The sequence below is a fragment of the Camelus dromedarius genome, chromosome 2 (assembly GCF_036321535.1).
Source record: "Camelus dromedarius isolate mCamDro1 chromosome 2, mCamDro1.pat, whole genome shotgun sequence".
Taxonomy (NCBI): Eukaryota; Metazoa; Chordata; class Mammalia; order Artiodactyla; family Camelidae; genus Camelus; species Camelus dromedarius.
Window position 1 is genome coordinate 111,864,410 of NC_087437.1, and position 20,034 is coordinate 111,884,443.

At 37.3% G+C, this 20,034-nt stretch overlaps 1 protein-coding gene across 2 annotated transcripts in view; it reads right to left on the minus strand.

Moving 5' to 3' along the window:
• The window catches only part of PAXBP1 (PAX3 and PAX7 binding protein 1), a 30,704-nt gene extending 13,821 nt beyond the window's left edge, over nucleotides 1-16,883 (minus strand). Inside the window, exons 1-8 of one of the 2 annotated variants that reach the window (XM_031459023.2) lie at nucleotides 16,307-16,790; nucleotides 14,760-14,888; nucleotides 10,367-10,543; nucleotides 8,728-8,949; nucleotides 8,063-8,166; nucleotides 7,022-7,239; nucleotides 6,324-6,513; nucleotides 2,478-2,601 (exon numbers count right to left, since the gene is read on the minus strand). In XM_031459023.2, coding sequence (XP_031314883.2) covers nucleotides 2,478-2,601; nucleotides 6,324-6,513; nucleotides 7,022-7,239; nucleotides 8,063-8,166; nucleotides 8,728-8,949; nucleotides 10,367-10,543; nucleotides 14,760-14,888; nucleotides 16,307-16,649 — 1,507 coding nt within the window. In that variant the 5' untranslated portion in view covers nucleotides 16,650-16,790. Of the gene's footprint in view, nucleotides 1-2,477; nucleotides 2,602-6,323; nucleotides 6,514-7,021; nucleotides 7,240-8,062; nucleotides 8,167-8,727; nucleotides 8,950-10,366; nucleotides 10,544-14,759; nucleotides 14,889-16,306 lie in introns of both variants that reach the window. The other variant, XM_031459033.2, reaches the window with a different exon arrangement.
• Between the last annotated feature and the right edge of the window lie 3,151 nt (nucleotides 16,884-20,034).

A 20,034-nucleotide genomic window follows, 5' to 3' on the forward strand; every position in this document is an offset into this window, starting at 1 on the left:
ATGATCATTAACTACCTCCTATGTAAGAATGAGATTGGAAATTCCATGGAATAGGTGGGAGTTGTCTAACTGAGGCATATCCATCACATCACTGGGTAGAAAGTCAACTTTTTGTTGGGGCCCCCAGATGTTAGTGTCTCAGGGTTTTTTCTCTGGACCCATTCTCTTTCTTCAGAGAAGAGTTCTCGAATCTCTCGCCTAGGGTAGAGGAGGAGTGGGGGAAACAACTGTCTGTGATACTTCCTCACTTCCTATATGGAGATATTCTTATATATGGGATAGTAACAGGAAGCAAAAAAATCCAATGATGGGGGAATCACATGCAAAATGAAAGACAACAATTAAGGGCTTTGGCCTATTTTTTCCCTGATATCAAAGATGTGTCACCAATAGCAGCAACAGGAAAAATAAAAACAAAAATTAGCTCTTATCTACTTCAGTGTATCCTAACTAACCTAGATGCTACTACTTTTAAAAGTTGTCTTTTTCACTGAGTCTTTCATTCATATTTCAGAACAGCTTAAGATATTAGGAAGTGTGTTCCAGAGCTTACATTACACAAAAGATTAGTAAACGAGAAAGATGCCCCAGCTCTACCTCAACTGTGACTCCACTACACGCTACAGATGAATTAGCTAAGACATCCCAAACTACAGAAGTGATTCCTGCCTCTTTAAGCAGTAGCCTTCACTAAAGAAATATTTTAAAGAAAATTCACTATAGTAAATGCTTAAAATGTTACTATATTTTTTGTAAAACATATATTGAGGGAGATAAAAGAGTAGATGACTCAAGTGATAGCCTACTTCATTTTTGTAAGAACTGTATGCAATAACTGTGATAAGTTTACAAATCTAAACAGATGAATTTCAGGCTATGTTTTGTTTCTTCAAAAAAAGATCAGAAAAGGAATTGATACTTTAATATCCCCCACAATTTTCCTCAACTCTTTGGCAATTAATGAATACTCCCTCTAGGATAGTATTTTTCACTTTCTCATTACCTTTCATTTCTTTCCAACTCTCAATCTAATTAACATCCATCATTCAACTCTTACTTCAAATTCCATGTAAGTAAATAGCTCCAAATTATAAAGAACAGAATATAGGCAGGAAAAGGTATCTGATAAAATGCACAGCTCACACAACCTTAACTTAAAAGGAAATTACCTCCCGTCGTAGGTATAAAGATTACCTGAAATCTGCCCCAGAAATCTGGTTCTGTCTGGATCAAAGGTGATTTGGGAGGGATGCATTAGTCACTTAGATGCCCAACATGGCAACAATCCAATTCAAACATGTGTGGCAAAAACAAAAGGTCAAAGCCACTCATATGGCTTATATCTGAGCCTGACTCATCTCTGATTATCGTATTTCCACCTCTGTATGCTGTTCCAAAACCCATCGGCACAAAGAATGTTTTCTTAGGGATCCAATGTCTCTCTAATCTAGAGGACATGCTATATGGCAAAGTATTCTTTTCAGAAAGAATAGTAACTTAGGGCCCTTTGCACCTGAAACACCTAGGGTGGCTGTTTAACATGCAGATTACTGGACACTACCCAAGACCTGGGGACAGCACCAAGAAATCTGCATTTTAAACCAATATCATGGGTAATTTCAATGCATACTTCCATTTAATAACTGTTGACATAGGGACCAAAGAGATGACAAAAGAAGCCACAAGAAATTCAATGAAGGAAAATTCCCAAGCATCCAAGAATACAGAGGGCAATGAAAAAATAGAATTAAAAGGTTTAAAATGTCTGATGTTTAAAGAATTTCAGCTAAACTATTTAATAAGAGGTTTCTAATTAATTTTGGTTTTCAATTAACACATGTAATGAAAGGAATATAAATTCAATTTCCAAATTTTTACATTAAAATTTTAAGAAGTGTAGGAATCAACTGATCTACTAAAAAAACCAGTATATAAGGCAAATTGGAAAATATTAAAAAAAATGTAAATACAAAAAATTTTGCTTTATCCAAGGGGTGAAACTCAAAACTCCCCTAATCTTGGAGTTATATCGTTTGTTATATAAAACTCCCCCCTCCTATCCAAAAATTCTCAATTCCTAATTAAAAAATCTTTGCTATGATCAACAATAGCATTTGTATCAGTGTTATAAACAAGATAAAAATGGGGCAAAAATCAATCAAGAGTCAAATAAACAGTGGTTTTAAGATAAAATACTGACAATGTCTTTTCTATACTCAAAAGAATGAAAAAATATACCCAAAGAAGAGTAAGACTGATAGAATACTAGTGCATGATTTGAGCTCCTTTGCGAGCTATTTTTCTCAAACACAATCTAAGCACATGCTATTATAATTTTTAGATCTACCTGACACAAGAACAAGGAAATTCATTTCCTTAAAAAAAAAAAATGCTCTGAGATGTCTAATTTTCAATTAGGATGCACTAAGTAAACAAGGTTGTTTAATGAATAATAAAAACCTTCAAGATGGACTGACTTGAATGGCTTGAAAACTCCGAAGATTCATCTTTAATATCATCTTGTCGTCTTTGGACAAGGCGGGAAGCTCGCTGTTTGTACAGCTGATGTATTGCTGATTCAAGTTCATTAATCAGTGGCACCTGTAAAAATACAACACACTCCGTAACACCAAACTCCTCAGCTGCTTATTTATCTGAGGGTTCCATATTATTTCCGGATTTCTGAAAAAGTACCCTCTGGACAGAATAACCATGAATCCCTAATGGGACACAAATAGCAATTCAGTTTTAGGATGTTTGGGAAACACCACTTCTTCTTTTAATCCATATATAGAGCTATAATGTCCAGTGCCTAGTTATTGGAGCAAAAGTTTGGTTAGGAAACTTAACACTTTAACAGTAGTAAAGAGAGCAAGTAAAGAAATGTCAGAAATTTTAGTGCTTTTCTTCTAAAATAAAGTATTTGGAAGAACTTTTTGAAAGTCTATTTTTAATTTTCTAGCAACATGATCTGCCTTGCAATTTTTATAGTTTAAAATGAACCATTATTGCAGTGTGACACCAAAAAACATGAAATGGCTCTGAGTAGACAAGAACAGGAGTGTGCTAAATGCCCAATTTTGAACACTTAAATTGCTCTGCCATTCATGTGTACCAAGTACCTTACAGCAATGTTACACTATTTTGCAGCTGTATTGTACATTTTAAATGTGAACTGCATTCATTTACATTAATAAGGTAAATAAAATTTCTAACTATCACTAACCTATCTAAAATCAATCTATTTCAAACTCAGAAAGTTCTTCTCTTCTTATCAAATGTTTAAATTTTTCCATATTCGTAATAAAATCCTTTGCATGAATTGTCAGTTTACAAAGTCAACAAATTTTTCCAGGTTATTATCCACAGCTAAGCATTCACTTGGTTCATATGGAATACATAAGCTTATAGAATGAAACCTAACTTAAAAAGAAGAAACCAGAAAACTTTCTCTTTATAAATACCTCATGTTATAACCAAATGCTATGAAACTTTCACAAAACACTAACAACCACTACACATACCTGAGGAAACCAGAAATTCTAGTTTCCTGATGGTTAGTACAAATGGAAAACACATTATTTAGAGTTTGGGAAACACTGGCACCAAGTGTTATAGCAGCTTCCTGAACTGAACAGACTGCAAATGGAAATAAAAAAAGGCAGGTGGAGTATAAAGATGTCTGTAATAAAAGCAATTTCATACACTTGCATAATTCCATTGCAAAAGCAGCAAATGTTCAGAGAGGTCAAACTGATGGAGTTGTTTTATTCTTTAATATGCCACACCATGAGGAACAATGTCCCCAAATTTGCATTGATTATCTTGATATTAGCTGAGCCCAGAGACTCTAAAATTTACTATCATTGATTTTTAAAGTAATTACTTCCACATTATTGTGACTTACACTTTCCCACCCCCTCATTTTTTCAAACCACGCAGTACTAAAGACAAGTGTACCCATGGACCTACGATGCATTCTTTTAGTCCTGGAGATTGTTAACACTCCTCTACTGTAAGAACTACATGCCTGAGACTGCATCAGACAGAACTTCATTATTCAATTTATAGTTACAATTCTGATACTGTAATTTTTTTTGTTTATGTACTTGAAATACTTTTTAACAAAGCCCAGAGGAAATTTTACTGAGAATAAGAGCCCTAAAATACATTTCCAGCTCTCATTCATGTCTCTTAACAATACAATTTATCCCAATTGCACCATGACAATTTCTTTACCCTCTCCAAACTCAAAACTGTTATTAACTATTATTATTTCAGGAACAAATTTAAGGCAAAGAACACAAGGAAGATGACTACAGGAAAATAAAACAACAGAAAGTTAAAATGACCTGCAACATAATTAAAAATCTAAGTTCAAAACCACTTAAATTTTTGTAAGTGGAAAAGGCAAAAAGAATATTTATCTTTCTATGGCCTTACCCTGAAACAACACTTTTTATTGTATAACTGAAATGAATATTCAAATCTATCCAATTATTCCTAAATATTTCCAAAATGACAATTTATGACAACAGTACCTCAGGAGTGGTCTCTAATAAAACCAAATACAGAAGAAAATGTCAAAACGAATTAACACATCTTTAAAAGAGGGGTTTATCTACCTCTTTTATTAATAGAGTAGTCACTATATAATAGATAAGGTTTAAGAACTGCTCCAAACATTTATCTAAATAACTCTAAGCAAACATATGAACACAATCTAAGGAACAGGGTAATCAAGGAGAGAGAAAGTGTACTACTGTTTTTAAAATAATAAGCAGTTGAAAACTATAGGAACTAGATGGACCTAGTACCTAGACTAGTACCTAGTCTCTTTCACTGAAACATGGTATACTCTGTGATCATATTATTGCCAGTATTTTTTAAGAGTTCAGTTTGCAATTACAAGTGTATGAGTTTACTCAAGTAAGTTCCAAAGCAAAGACCAAGGTACTTCAAGAAAAAGCTCCACAGAGACAAACTTCACTTACAAAGTATGGTTTAAAACGAAGATCCTTTCTCTGGTCACAGAAGATTTTTAGACCAGCCCCCACCACCATGCCCGCTGGGCTCAAAGGGCTTTATCCAAAGAACACCAACCACCAGCTCTGATCCTTCTGTCCGCTTCCCATTTTGACTCTAGCCCCTCTGTAAAGAGTCTAACCCATGTTTCTTTCTCACCCCTGTACTTGTCACCCTAAGCCGCAGATCTGCCACAAGGGATACTGTAGCTCAGAATGTAGCTGCTTTTCCAGAAATTAAGTGTTAAGCACAAAACCATGAACCCTTCAGAGAAGACTTGGTGAATGCCGTCTCAGCCTGGATCTGACTACAGACAGGTTGGAACCATTAAGACCCATTAGGAAGATAGTCTGCCATTGTTCTTTAGCCAGCCTTTGCCCTTAGGGTATACTGAATTAACCCAACAGAGATAGTAAGAGTTAAAATACTCATTTAAACATACTATATGCTTACAGATTCTATGCTAATTCACATAGCCAAGAATAAGAGAAAATGTGCCTCCGAAACCTGTTATCTCTTGCAAGTATAGAGATGGGATATTCAAAAGCACCATATTTTAATTTTTTTTTTAAAGAAAAGGCTAGAAAGTTCACAAGTGCCTACAAACCAATGCATCAAACAATACATTTATCTTAAAAGAAAAATCAATTAAAAGGTTGTCTGAGAAAAGGATTCTGTGTGCAGCTAATTTTTAAAATGCAAACAAATGGTACAACAGAATGCAAATAATTGTGCCAACTATCATACTAAAAAAAAATGAACTTAGGAGAAATAAGACCTTAAAAGAAATTATGGCCAGTGAATGGTTTCTGAAATGGATAAAGCAGAGGCTTATTCAGATGAAAACTATCAGCAGCAATGGCAATCAATTTTATCTAGGATAAAAAATAAAAACTAACAAAATTTTGCAACTTTATGCACATTTGGAATTACTTGTAGAAAAAGTTTAAAGATAAGTTTGGATCTGACCACAAAAAAGAAAATTCTACCAGATGAGTCTCTTATAGTCTAATATTCAAGGCCAGACCAATTATCTGCCATTACATTAAGACAGGACTTGCCAAAATCTTATTTAAATATGCTTTGAATTATCTTTTTGTTTTCAACAAAGGTACTAGATTAGCCCCTAGGATAGAATGTCGCTAATGAAGTGAAGAAAATGAGGCATGACTTTTCATCTCTTTTAAAGCTGAATTCAGTGGGTATTTTCTGAGAAATATAGAAATGATCTCTACAAGGCTGTCTAGACTTCCCTAATTTTGCCTTATTCAAAGAGATTAATATTTTTGCATTCTTACCTTTTCACTGAAACACTCAAGCAAGTCTTGGACATACCCTCGCATTTCTTGCAAAAATTTATACCGTTCACCAATACCCCCAGAAGACCCTTCTAATCTTTCAATAGCCCTGGTGGAGTCCACTCGGCTTTGCAGATGTTTCTCATGCTGCTGTCGATTTGTTTTGTGCAGCTCTTTCATGGAGTCCAACCTTAAGAACAGAAAAGGATAAATATAACACATTTACATCCAAAAGTCTATGCTGTCAGGACTCTTGCAAAATTACAATAATGCACTTAGATCCACTATTAGAATACAAAAATGCATGGAGTGGATCTTTTCATTTGTACTGCTTTTTTCTCCAAAAGTGGCAGTTTATACACTTCATATAAAGTTATTTGGTGGGCTAACCAAAAATCTCACTGTTTTGCTTTTCCCCCCATATCTTGACTACACTTTTTCAGAGTCCAAGAGGTGCAAACTCAGAACTGTCTTCAACAAGACCATGGAGTGGCATTTTTAAAAACTTTTCGAGGCTTCCACAGAAGTAATCCAAGAAGGTAGCAGAACCAAGTATGAAGTCATCTTCTGTTTAGCTTTTGAAGGTGGGCCAGTGAATCTTCTTTGCCGATATTCTGCATCTGCTGCTACCCCAGACTACATGTTGCCTGAGGGAACAGAAAGCTAGGACAGGTCTTTAAGAAGTTGATCTGCCCTACCTGTCTTTAAGCTGTTTCTTTACCAAATCAATAGTAACGGGAGTCATCTCATTACTGGGAGTTTTGAAAGGGACTGTATTATCTGTTTTTTGAGATTTGGCATCCGATGATCCATAGGCCGTATAACTATAAGGAATGCCATAGGATGAACCATAAGGCATTGTCTGGTAAGTGTTCTGGTAGTACATATTCACTTCAGTGGGCTGACTTGCTTGAACCTAGAAAAGAAATGGGATAGAAATGAAAACTAGTAGTAAAACTATGAAAAGAATAATCTCATGCTTTTGGGGTTAAAAAAAAAGCAAAAATTACACCTATTTTCTAAACAGTATAAAATAAATAATCACAGAGCTCCTTAAAATCAAATAAAAGTAGGGATAGATGAAAGTTCTAAGTCTTATGGGATTACTGGATTCATTTCTAATAATTTTCAGAAAAACAGTATCAAAGAAGTTTAGAGTTAGAAGGGACATTAAATTATGTCAAAACACTAGTAATAAAAATAGCTTACATTTATACAACATTTCCATTGCACTATTTACTTCTATAAAACAAATTGTTGTAACTATTTAGGAAGATATTTTTCATCTACAGTGAGTTATTGCATTACTGAGAAATACATCTTCTACAAAATAATTTTTAAAGTCAGAAAATAAACAAGCTATATGAGAAAGAAACATTCAATACAGTGGTCCTCATACTTGAGTGAGCATCAGAATCACCCAGAGGGCTTATTAAACAGATGGTGGGGCCCACCCCCAGAGCTTCTCATTCAGTAGATCTCACTCAGGAGGGTGAGAGAATTTCCATTTCTAACAAGCTTCCAGATGATGCTGATGCTGTGGTTGAAAGACCACTTTGATAAATATTTAACTAAGAATCTAGAAATTCTTTCACCATTTTGACTGTAAAAATCAAAATATAATAGTTTCTTCTAATAGCTTAGTCAATTCAATATACAATGTTTTTACTTCAACAAAATACAACAAAAAATTTTAAAACTAATTTCTTAATTTTTGAAGTTTAATTCTTTCATCTTACCTGAGGGATATTAATTCCTTTTCTTATCTGCTCCTGTTCCCATCGGCTGAGCTCTTCATCTTGTTCTCCAGTTACTAAAGCATCATCATCACTCCCCTCAATACCTACAGCCATAAGCAGCAAAGAAACGTAAATTACACCAGAAAAGCAGTGACGGAAGGGATACTATTTTACATTTATTAATATAAAAACTAAGCAAAACTGTTGGTATTAACTCAATCTTACGAAAATTAAATGTCTATTATGATCTCCATCTCATCTGATACTGACTTTGCTTGTCTTATACACAGTATCCCTTAAGCAGAAGGCAGCATCAATGTAACAGTTAAAACCTTAGATAGGTTTCCTTACCTCTGTGAGCTTGACATGAATTCAACAAAGGGAAGAACGAAACCTAACGCCTCCTAAGAATGTTGAGCCAGTTATATCTCTACGTATCTCAGGTGCTTAGCATAATACTGGTCACACTGTACTCAATAAACAATAGCTATCAAAACCATGCTCTACTTTTCAAAAAATCCCAGTGAGACACTTGTACCCAAGCAAGAACAGTTCTATAACATTAAATGTAGTTAAATAAATATGGGTACTTTTTATTTGACTTTAATATCAAATCATATTTAGTAGCATTGTAACAGGCTTATTGTCCCATTAAATCAAGTTACCTATTTCCTCTGCAATTTTTTGTCTTTGTGACTTTTCCTTCACAGAAAAAACTATACGGCGTTTCTCATCATCATCTTCATCATCGCTGGCATCATTCTCATCTTCTCTAACAAGGCGGCCTTTCCCAGGCTCACTATCATGAGGAGTGAAATCCCCCAACTCCCGGGCCATCTGACGCTTTTTCCTTGCAGCATGTATAAAAGCTGCATCTGGAATTTCTCCTGGAAATAGTTGGTAAGGATTATAAACTATAAAGTATTAGGGCACATGTTTCTATTTTCTTAAAAATATAAAAGATAAAAGAATTTCACCAAGATAGCCTTGCATAGTGATGTTCTAATGTTAGTTGCTGGCACCCCCTTCCCAAATTGTGCTGTGCAATCCAACTGATTTATTTTTAATTTAGTTTAAATGGAAACTAAAAGTCACTAAGGAGACTAAAAAGTACACATAATGGCAATATGTATGGGAAGGGAGAGAAGGGAAAATATACTAAAGCAGTTTATTTTAATAGTAATTTTTTTTCATTTTTTTAAAAATAAGCAAAAGTAATAAAATCATTACTAAACTAGGAAACAGATAAAAACAAGGTACCCACAATTTTTTACAACGCTAAAATACACCATTAGATTTCAAATATATTTCTCTTGCAAATAGTTTTCCGTTCACCTGTAAGCACACTGAATATATAATTTTCATCAATTTTTCTTCATATTAAAATAAGCTTTTTTCCAAGTTGCTAAGTACAAATTTTAATTGCTTAACAACACTCACTCCGTAGACAAAGTATAATCTACCACATAACCAAACTGACATTTTTACCTACAGTAAAAATTAATGTCTTGCTACTTTTCTAATTGTTATTTAAATAGCTATGTAGTATCCCATCATGTAAATGCACCTTAACTGACTAATCCATTCCTCTTCTGCTAGACATTTTATCTAAATGTTGCTCATTGCAAATAATGTTGCAATAAAAACATTATTTCCTTGGGATAAATTTCTAGCTATGGAATTACAGTACAGGGTCAAAGCGTAAGAGTATCTGAAATCTACTTATTCGTATTGTCAAACGGTTTCCCATAAGGACTGTACCGATTAAAATGCTGCTAGATGTATGTACAGTATTTTCTCAACTTTACCAACACAGGGGGAGCGCTTTTAAATTTTATAAACATTAATGAGTTAAATGGAAATTCTTCATAATTTAAATTTGGCTACCAAGCACTTATTCAAAAGCTGATCAGCCAGTGAATAGGTCTGCAAACTATTTCCATAAAATAGTTTAAAAAAAAAAAGTGTGAACATAAAATAGCTAGTTTTGCCTTTAGCGACAGTTCTAAAAAAGTTAAAAATCTTCATCTGAAATTCATAAAAAAAGACTTTAATACCATTTATCTATTTACTTGAAGACTGATATTTGCTTTGATAACTGCTTGTCTCAGGATGAACTGGAAAGTTGGGAAGTTTCTAGTTCTCTTACTTTCTGTATTTGCAAAAGGAAACAAACATCTTGGCTTCTAACAGGGATGTCATAAGAAATACCACTTAGCTAACCCCTTCCTTAACAACCATCTTTACAGATGGCTCATTCCTGAGGGCTTACTTCAGTTGTGAGAAGTATTTGCGAGCACACACCTGGACGGAGAACGTTCAAAGAAGATAAAGCATTTGAAAAGGCTCCGCCAGCTTTTGGCTTTTCTTCCTCCTTCTCGCTTTCCATATCCATTTCATCTTCCCCATGTTCACTGATGATAATTCCATCTTCTTGATTGGTGTCCTTAACATGACCTGTTTTGTCCAAAGGTGGTTCGTCTACATTTTTGAAAAAAGTAATTAAAATATATTTAAAACAAAATCCACAGATTAAGGAGATACTCTTTCTCCTATTATGGGCTTGATTCATTAAAGCCTGAATTACTTTAATTGTTTATAAAAAAATTCAAATTACTGATGTGTGAAAATGAAATACCATAATAGACACAATTGAGAGGTAAAAATAACAGGGGAAACGGATGCATGAGGCCCTGCTCAACCCCTAGCTCTAGTTAATTTTATCAAAATGTTACTAGTTTATCAAAACTAACCGTTCCTTCCTCTAAATTCCCATAGGTAACTGTCTGTACCTCTTGGAAGCATTATTTCACTTTATGTCATTAATTCATTAAACTCTTAAGCCCATTCAAGGCAGCTTTCTATCAAGAATGAAGATTAAAGACCAGATAAACCTCTCTGTAGTGAACACTTACAGGTTATCTTCTAAGTTCACAACCATTTGTCACCTATCACCTTAAGGGGTGAGACCCAAACATCACAGTTACACTGTACAAAACTCTGACTCCACTGCATGACCAAAGAGCGGATTGTGTTATGTTTTAAGAGTGAATTTGTGACTGAACCTAATCTTTCTGGGAATCTGGAACTGGGACACAGAAACAAGTCAGAGACACCAGGTGGTACTAAAAATCACATGCAAACTAGGAAGGGAGCTGTGGAGTAGCCCTACGGACAGAGAAGAGAACTAATTCTCAGGACGTTCCTGAAACCAGTTTCAAGACTGCTTTCCTGCCACAGGGTTCCGGGAGGCACCACTTGGTTTTACTTTACACCAAGTGGTTTACTTTATTTGTAATTAAACAGTCCTATTACTACCTTCCAACCCAGGCAAAAGTCAGAAAGTGTTTTCCACCTTGAAGCACTGAACCTAACAATGTACACAACAGGCAGAGTGAATATAATGAAACAGTAAAACAAAAGTTCATTCTAAATATGAAAGGTGTACTTCTGTTGTGTCCCTAGAATGTTTCCTTCCCAAAAACTGCTTCAAAAATTCTCAATTCTTCTCAAACCATATTCTACTTCCCTAAAGAATTCCAGGGATAATTACCACCACCACCACCCCTCCTTAACTTTGCTGATAAGATTTAGATCACTGTTTTAGGCTCTCTCACTTTATCAGACATATAAAGACAGATGGTGTCAAGAACCACCCATTTCCTTCTGCTCTAAATCTAACTAAATCAATGGCTTTTAATAGACAAAACAGAACTTCGAAAGTTTTACAAGATCAGATATTCCCGGATAATGATTTCTGCAGTCTTAAAAGACTCACTATCTCAACAAGTTCCCAAGTATTTGCTTATGATTGAGCATACACAAGTCTAAAATACGGTGACAGCTGAAATTTTTGTTAGTTGTCAGGCATTTTCCTTCCAGACATCTTTATATGAAAGAGATGCTAAATAACCTTTTTCTAGGCTACTCTTGTGCCTCAATTTCTTTGACTACTATTTTAGCAAACTTGCTCTCACAAATATTCTCTTTACTTTGAATTTGGTCAGGCCCTCCCTCTCCACTCTTCTGTCTACAGACACAGGCTTCTCTTTACCAACAGAACTTCTACTTGATTCCAGTTGTCTCTCTAGCTATTATCCTCTACTTCTCTCTCTGCCCAGCTTCCCAAAGCAGCAGTGTGGACCTGCTCCCTACGACTTTCTCACCAATCTGCACACCTGAACACTGGCAAATGGCCTTTGATTTCTCCCATTCCACGCTCACCAGTTAACTCAAAAGCTGCACCCACAGCTAATTCACACAGTATCACTGAGCAATTTAGCAAAGATGTTCCTTCCTCCCAACAGGCGCACAGCCTGGCTAGTAAACTAGCCTCTTTTGCCAGATGCCCTCCTTCAGAAAAAAACGTAGCAACCCTGGCAATAGCCCTTCCTCAGCCTTAACTTGTCCTGACCTTTCCGGTACTATTTCATATAACTGACAATCATCACCCTGAAACTTTCCTATCTTTTCTCCTTTGGACTTTATGATTCTTTCCTCTCTTCAGCAAATCCTCTTCTCTATGTAACACTTATTATAGGCAGAAGTCTTTGGTTCAAAGGAATTTTTCTTTTATGCTATTCCTTTATCAATTTCATTTACTTTTGGTTTTAATTATCACCTCAATGTACCTAAATCTACATCTCCAACTATTCACTGGCTCAAATCAAGCCAGTGATTCAACTTGAACTCAAATTCAAGTTTAAAAGTGAACTCACCACTGTAGGAATATCACAAAATAGGTTTTCCAAGTTGATACTCCCCTAGTTTTCAAATCAATGCACCTCTGCCTATCTCAGGAAGGTTGGGGTAGGAAGAGTTCAGGACTGTGAGTTGATTAATGAAAGAGCTCCAGAGAACCAACGCTTCAGGGATGACAACTTATAATACAGAGGCTCTACCTTTGGGGAGGACATTAACTGAGTTATCTGGTGAGTGGAAAATCGGTTTTATGAAAGCAGAAGACAGAGAAGGTCACAGAAGGTGGCCTCATAAACCTCTTATTTGCTTTAATTTCTAAACTCAACACTGAATGATCCTTTCTCGATTCTCACTTTTCCTGATCTTTCTTATATGATTTCATCATACACAGCTGCTTCTCAAATGGTTTGGAAAAACTGAAGCAGCTTCCCAGACTCCAAAATAATCAGTTCCCCTAAAAATACTCCTCCTCCCACCTGCATTCCCTATTTCTGTATGTAATATATAATTATTCACTCAGTCACCTGGCACAAAAGCTCAAATTTGACTATTTCTTTTCAACCCAATAGCTAAAGCACTCAAGTCGACCAATCCTTCCCTTGGAATACTTCTCAAATAATCCCTTTTTTTTCCATTTCTCTTCCCACACCCATAATAAACATTTTTAACTCATCCACGATTTCCAACTGAGTCAGGAAAAGCCTCAGTCTTGCTCAACTGAGACCTTTTTAAACCCACTATTAATGGATCAAAGCTGGCCCTTGCATTTAACCTGCTTTACGCCTCCAGTCTCTCCTTGTGCCAATCCATGCTGCATGCTAATACCAGGTTAAGGTTTCAAAAGGCATTTGTCATGTCACCATCTCAGCAGGTCACTGAATACAGCCAACTCTAAACCCCTTACTACATACTAAACATCCTTCACAATCTGTCAACAACGTACCTTTCACCCTAAACCTCTGCTTCCTCCACAAATCATCTATTTTGGCCACCAGGTGTACTTACTCCTTTCCAAAGCAGCCTAAGTCACTTTAATCTTAGGTAATATCCCCATACACCCCCTAGTTTTTGGAATTCAAATTATCAAAGATCCAGCTTCAAATTCTACTTTATCTATAAGACATTCCTTGACCCACCTCTTTAAAAAGAAAGTGGTTAACCTTTAAGTCACTCATTGGACATTTTGCCAAACACTGGGGTCCAGTTATACATTTAAGTGATGCTGTCTCCAAAATTAGATTGTAAATTTGAGATATAATGATACACTTTTTCACATTAAGCCTGTAGTGGAAAACCTAGGAAACAATAATTTTACCTTGAATTACATTAAAGAAAGATTTCCCTAAAGCATTTGCATGAGAGTAACTAAGACCACAGCATATTATAATGAAACGACTTTCCTAAGGACAAATAACTGCTTAAAAATTTTAACTGAGGTTGTGAGAGGAAGCAAGAGATATCTATACAATGTAGGCAAGCACCATCCACTGAGGAGTCTTCATCTGCGTATCTGACAAGGCTGCTGAATGGGAGTATTATCAACATTAGACCTAGGACATTCCTAAAAATTCCCTAAGAATTAAACCAACTGTGTAAGTAACACCAAAGAAACTGAAAACTTGTCTCAGCAAAGTACTTTTACAGGAATTTGCACAGTACTACTTCAAATAGGAATAAACCTGAGTCTCAGGTTTAAGTGGGAAACCTCCTTTCTCTGTCCAACAGGAATCTGAACACAAGTGAAAAAAAAAAAAAAAACCAGGAGAAGATTTAGTCATTGTAGCAGAAACATTCCAGTGGCAATGGTTCAATCTTTTGAAAAAAACGCACTTACAATGCAATTGTGTTAAATAAAAGAACTCAATCATCACTCAACTTTGAGTCTTGACAAAGACAAAGTCAAATGAACAAGTTCACTATATATACCAAACCCATTCAATTTCTATGAGAGAGTTTCATTTTGTCATTTCAAAAGAATTTTATTAGTTTGACTTACTGTCAGCTGATGAGTTGAGTTCTGTCTTAATCTTCGATTTTTCAAGATCTTCTTTATATTCTTTCTTAAGCAATTTTACTATCTTTTTGCTATAACTTGATTTCTTCACTTTGAAAACTTCTTCATTTTCTTAAAAAAAGAAATTAAATGAAGTCTGTAGCAACCATTTTCAGACACTATCTTCCATTTTAACTTTAAAATTTAAAAAGTGTACATACTCATAGTCCAAATCACTACATAATATGAAGTTATTTCAAATCTGTCATAGGCTCTCAAAAACTGAGTCAACTTCTTAATTTGCAATAATGTCAAGTTGAGACTTTTAAAAAGGTGTAACACATGTAACTGAACAAAATTTTCCTGTCTCTTACTGTCTCCTTAAATCATATATTTCAGGAGGAAAAAAAATTATTGAAAAAGCACCTAGTCATCAAATTCTTAAGGAATATGAAACAAAATATCCAAAATCAAAAGGTGCCAGTTAACAGAGCTGTCAAGTCTGAGTAACTCTCTTTGATTATAAAGTGACATGTTGTTATTTCAAAGACTAAATGAGGACTAATCACTTTTCAAAAGTAAATTTTAATGACGTATCCATCAACTTCGATTCAAAAAATTTTAAATCAAACACACTTTACCAAACTGCCCCTATATCCTCAAAAACAAAAATGTGGCTGTACTCCTCTCAAACTTGAAATAAAAAATAACAGAAAGGCCAAAGAGAAACTCCCTATTACTGGAAACAAGAAAGTATCATGCATCAAGACGCAAGAGTGGTTTCCAAAAAATTTTAATTTCTTTTTGCGTAAAGTGGACTTAATTGAATTATATAAAAACACACTGAGCACTTCTAGAAATAAAATGGTTTAAGGCTCATTTATGATCAGAAACCTAAATCCACTGCAGCCTGGCCCCTCACACCGGATTGGACAAATTGCTTTCAATTACCATTACACCTCTTCATTGTCCAAATGTCAATGCAAGGAAAGCCACATATTTGCAGCTCTATTCACTTTTCGGGGAAACTGAGGCTCAGCCATCGCAGGGGACTGGCCCAAGGTCAACCAGAACCAGAACTTCAACTCCAGGCTTCTGTTCCCAGACTTAGTACTACTCTTCACAAACCCGGCCTTCTTGATCAAGAATGTCTGACCAAGACCAGGATGCCAAGAGGCGTGGGCACTGTGACCTGCACAGGGCTCAAGGAACGTGCCAAGAGCAGTCAGGACACTCAAGTTCTCCCTAAAACACACCCGCCAGGAAAGAGATAGGGCAGGGGACACTGAATTTCCACTTGAAAAACCCAGAATGACTGATCTGAGACCGGGCCCCTCAGAATAAGAAATGCACGGGAGGACGGTGAAGAGGAGGCGGTAGTTAAGAAAAGGCTGGTGGCGGCGCGGGAACGCGTTCCCTGCCGGAGCAGAAGGCCGGAGGCGGGGAAAACTATGCAGCAAGTCGGGCGGGAAGGGGATCGGTTCCCGGGGGCTGACGCTGGGAGTGCAGGGAATGTGGGCACCCGAGGTGGGTCCAAGCGCCGCAGTTACCTTCGTCCTCGTCCTGGAAGCTGAGCAGGCTGGCCCGGGGCACCTCTTTGTTCTCTCGCTGTCTCTTGCGCGGCTTCAGCCCGTTGCCAGGCTCTGCGCCGCCCGGGAAACAGCCCCCAGCCTCAATCCCGGGGCCCGGGGTCAGCGCGGAAGGCGGTGGCAGCCCCGGGCCCAGCAGCGACTCCCCCCCGGGGGCCCTGTCGCCGCCGCCGGGGCCCGGCTCTTCGCCAGTGCCCGGTGGCGGCAACAACGGCGGCGGCTCCTGCTCCTCGTCACGCTCTCGCTCCTCCTCCTCCGAGTCATTCCGCTTGCGCACGTTCACTCGCCGGGCCTTTCGGAACATTCCTGTGGCCCGAACGGAGGTCTCACACCCGATCCTACACCGCGGCTCCGGCAACACCGAGCTCGCGACGGCGCACGCGCGCTCTCCGGAGCTCCAGCCGGGTCCGGTCTTCCCTCCAGCTACCGCGCTCCACTGAGTGCGCATGCGCTCCCGCTCTCACTACTTGGAGAGATCTCCGCGCCTCTCGCGAGAGTGTCAGCTTTTTGCACCGTCCTCTGCCGGCGTGGAAGACTATTGGCACGAAACTCTGTGACTCCAATGCTATCTGACAGGTCACAAAGAGGATCATAGAGATGAGAGGAAAGAGTAAACCCTGCCGTTCCTCAGCCCAGGGTGCTGCAGTGCGTCTTCCGCGCTTACGCAGAGTGTTCACGCGAGGAAACCTCCCGCCAAGCGCTGGGAGGGGCAGGTAGGGGAGGAGAGGAGGGGAAGGGGGAGGAGCGGGAGAAGGGGGAGGAGCTAGAAGGTGCAGCCAGGTTTGATGAGCGAAAGTGCTGCCCCGACGGTGAGGTGGTCTTCTTGAGACTCTAAACTGAGGTGTGAAATGATAGTTATTATTAACTCTATTTGAGTAACACTTAGTATTTCTACAGCTTTATGGCTACAGAGCACTTCCAAAAATACTGAATTTTATTTATGAGAAAATGTTACCTGGCCTGATATTTTAGCCCCCTTCCCTTTATTACACTGAAAGCAAAAGTGTTTTTGAAAGAATGCCAAGTTTGCTAGGCAGTTCCGAAACATGGCTGATTTCAGAAACAAACGGAAGGAGAAATCAGCTCGAGGGGTGGGGATGGTTGTGACACTTTTCAGACTCGTGTCACAGAGATAACAATCTTAACGGGCAAGGGCGAGGAACCGCTTATCTGAAGTTGAACTCACAGGCTTTCTCGTTGTATAACCAAATCTAGGGCCTTTTCCTTCACCTGTGTGCGTATATGCAAATTACTTTTCATGTCTCAAAATTCAGAAGGTAACAAAGCGCATTCATATAGTGAAAAAAACCCACAGGCCTCTAGAAGCCTTCCAGTTCAGTGGCAATGTTAAAAGTTTCTCATGATCCTCCAGAGATATTCTACGAACATAAAAGCAAATATGTATATTTTTATGAGTTACCTTTTTTACACAGTATGTAAATGCTGTATTTTTAATCTAACATAAATTGAAGGTCAGTTCATATCTGTACATAGTGTGGTTTCTTTTATCCAGCTGCATAGTGATCCATTGGTAGACTGTACTGTAATTTAACCAAGCCCAAAATATTGGTATTAAGGTTTTTTCCTGTCTTGCTGTAATAATCAATGCCGCAATGAAAAGCTTCAAAAAATGGTCACTAGTGAAGAACCTAGGTTTGAAATTGCTGAATCCAAACTGTTCATTTGTAATTGTGCTCATTCTGAATTGCTCTTTGTAGAAGCTGCAACAATTTGTACTCTCCATCCTGTCAAAATTTCACTTGATCTTTAAGTTCCAAGTTGAAGCAACAGATCCTAAACCCAAGAATCTCTGTGTCATACACATCTGCCTCTTTTCTTTGGTTTCCTTTGATTGGATTTGAGATCTGCCCACCCATGACTCACTTTTGGAAACTAGAAAGATGGTGTAGGCTGAGAGCATCCTCTGTAACATTTTCTTTCCAGTTAGTAGGGAAAGTTAATAACATCTGGCTTCCATTCTACTCTCATCACTCTTAAGTTCTTATATTCTGACAGTTCAGCATTGATTTAAGTTCTGATTCAAACAGAGTGTTTCATTGGTGAAATTAAACTCCAGTTCCCATCACAGAAGATTCGAATTGTGTCTGATCAGCCTCTTGACACCAACTCCAGAGCCAAGACACAAATCTGCAGTAACATGATTAGGGCAGAGGTAACAAAGATAAGGTCCCAAGCAGAATACATTAATATCTTGGCCTAAAACTTCAAAAAGATCCTCCACTGTAAAATTGGTGGTTGGCTATGAATAGAGAGGAGGACACTGTTCATTTTAAAGCAAGCCAACAAATTAAAAGACAACATGTATTTATAACTTTGACAGTCTACCTCTTCAGATAATTGAAGGGCAAAGTTAAACACTGAAAAGTTATCTTGCTGCCAAAGGTCCTTCTAGAGGTTATAGACCTTGCAGAAATTAAATTCCTGAAACTGAATGGCTGCTTCAGTCGCCTGTCAGCCAGTATATTATCCAAAACTAATTATTTTATAGTGCTTTGAGCATTAAATGAATTTGTTTATTGAATATGCTATGTCATCACTATGTAATATTGGAGTGTTTTTAATATTCTGGGAAGACAAAGGTGCTTCCATAGAACTGTTACATCTTATCATGTTGTTTGAATCAATCAGTTAGTTCAGTTTTTTTTTTAAATCATCCTTCCAAGCAGTAAGTCTGATTAGTTTTTTTCACCGAAAAATTATGACTTTACATTAATTGACTCATATATTCAGACACAATAGGCAAACCAGTGTGTTTGTTTTCTTTGCCGACTCAGTACTAGACTCTGTAGTCTGGAACAGTGCAGGTCTATGAATCTGTGAAAAGTTTTCCCTAGTCAGCTGCCAAATGAGAAGAGGAAGAACAGTCTGTTCGTATAGAATAGCCAGATGTCCTTTCTTGGGGGGAAAAAGGTCCTTTATTCTGAGATTATCTTTCCCTTTCCATGTCACTATACTAAAATCTCTTTCTTTATATGAAAGAATGATGATAATATCTGGTAGAGTGTTAGTTTGTTGTTACACCTTTATTTGGCAAACTAAAAAGTGGTGAAAACTTTGAGTCCTCCCAAATGGTTTATTTTAGCTAAAATTTTTATTTGGCAGGCAAAATCTAGTAGTCTAGGAAGCCCTTATCTATGAATTTTTTTCTTTCTAAAACTATAACTCAATAATTCTATTCTAGGGGGCGAAAAAGCTGAAATCATTTAATTATTTAAGTAAGTTTCTTTAGACCTTGCCTTGGTGAAGGCAGCTCTACATTAACTTAAAGTGTAAGCTTCATGGGGGAGGACATTTTATGTTCTGTTCACTGCTAGCTTCACAGTACCGACCTGGCACACAGTAGGCAATACATATCTCTCAACTGAATGGTCCTGGACATTATCTGTTTGTTTAGTTAGTGGTAAATGTTTTGCCCTATGTTGCTATAAATCAACATTTTCTACAGCTTGTATCCTTTTATTCTCAAAACAAGATGGGAAGACATTTGTTATAAATTACTGGATAGATTAGTTCTTAAAATAGTCATAGATACTGCCCTCTCTGCCTTTGGGAACTACGTCCTTTGGGAGAAAGGCACCCAGCCCAGCGAGGCTGGAAGCCTGGTTATACAGTGTACTAACTAGGCAGAGGATGGGCATCTGATCCAAAGGAGGCCAATCAGGTTCTAC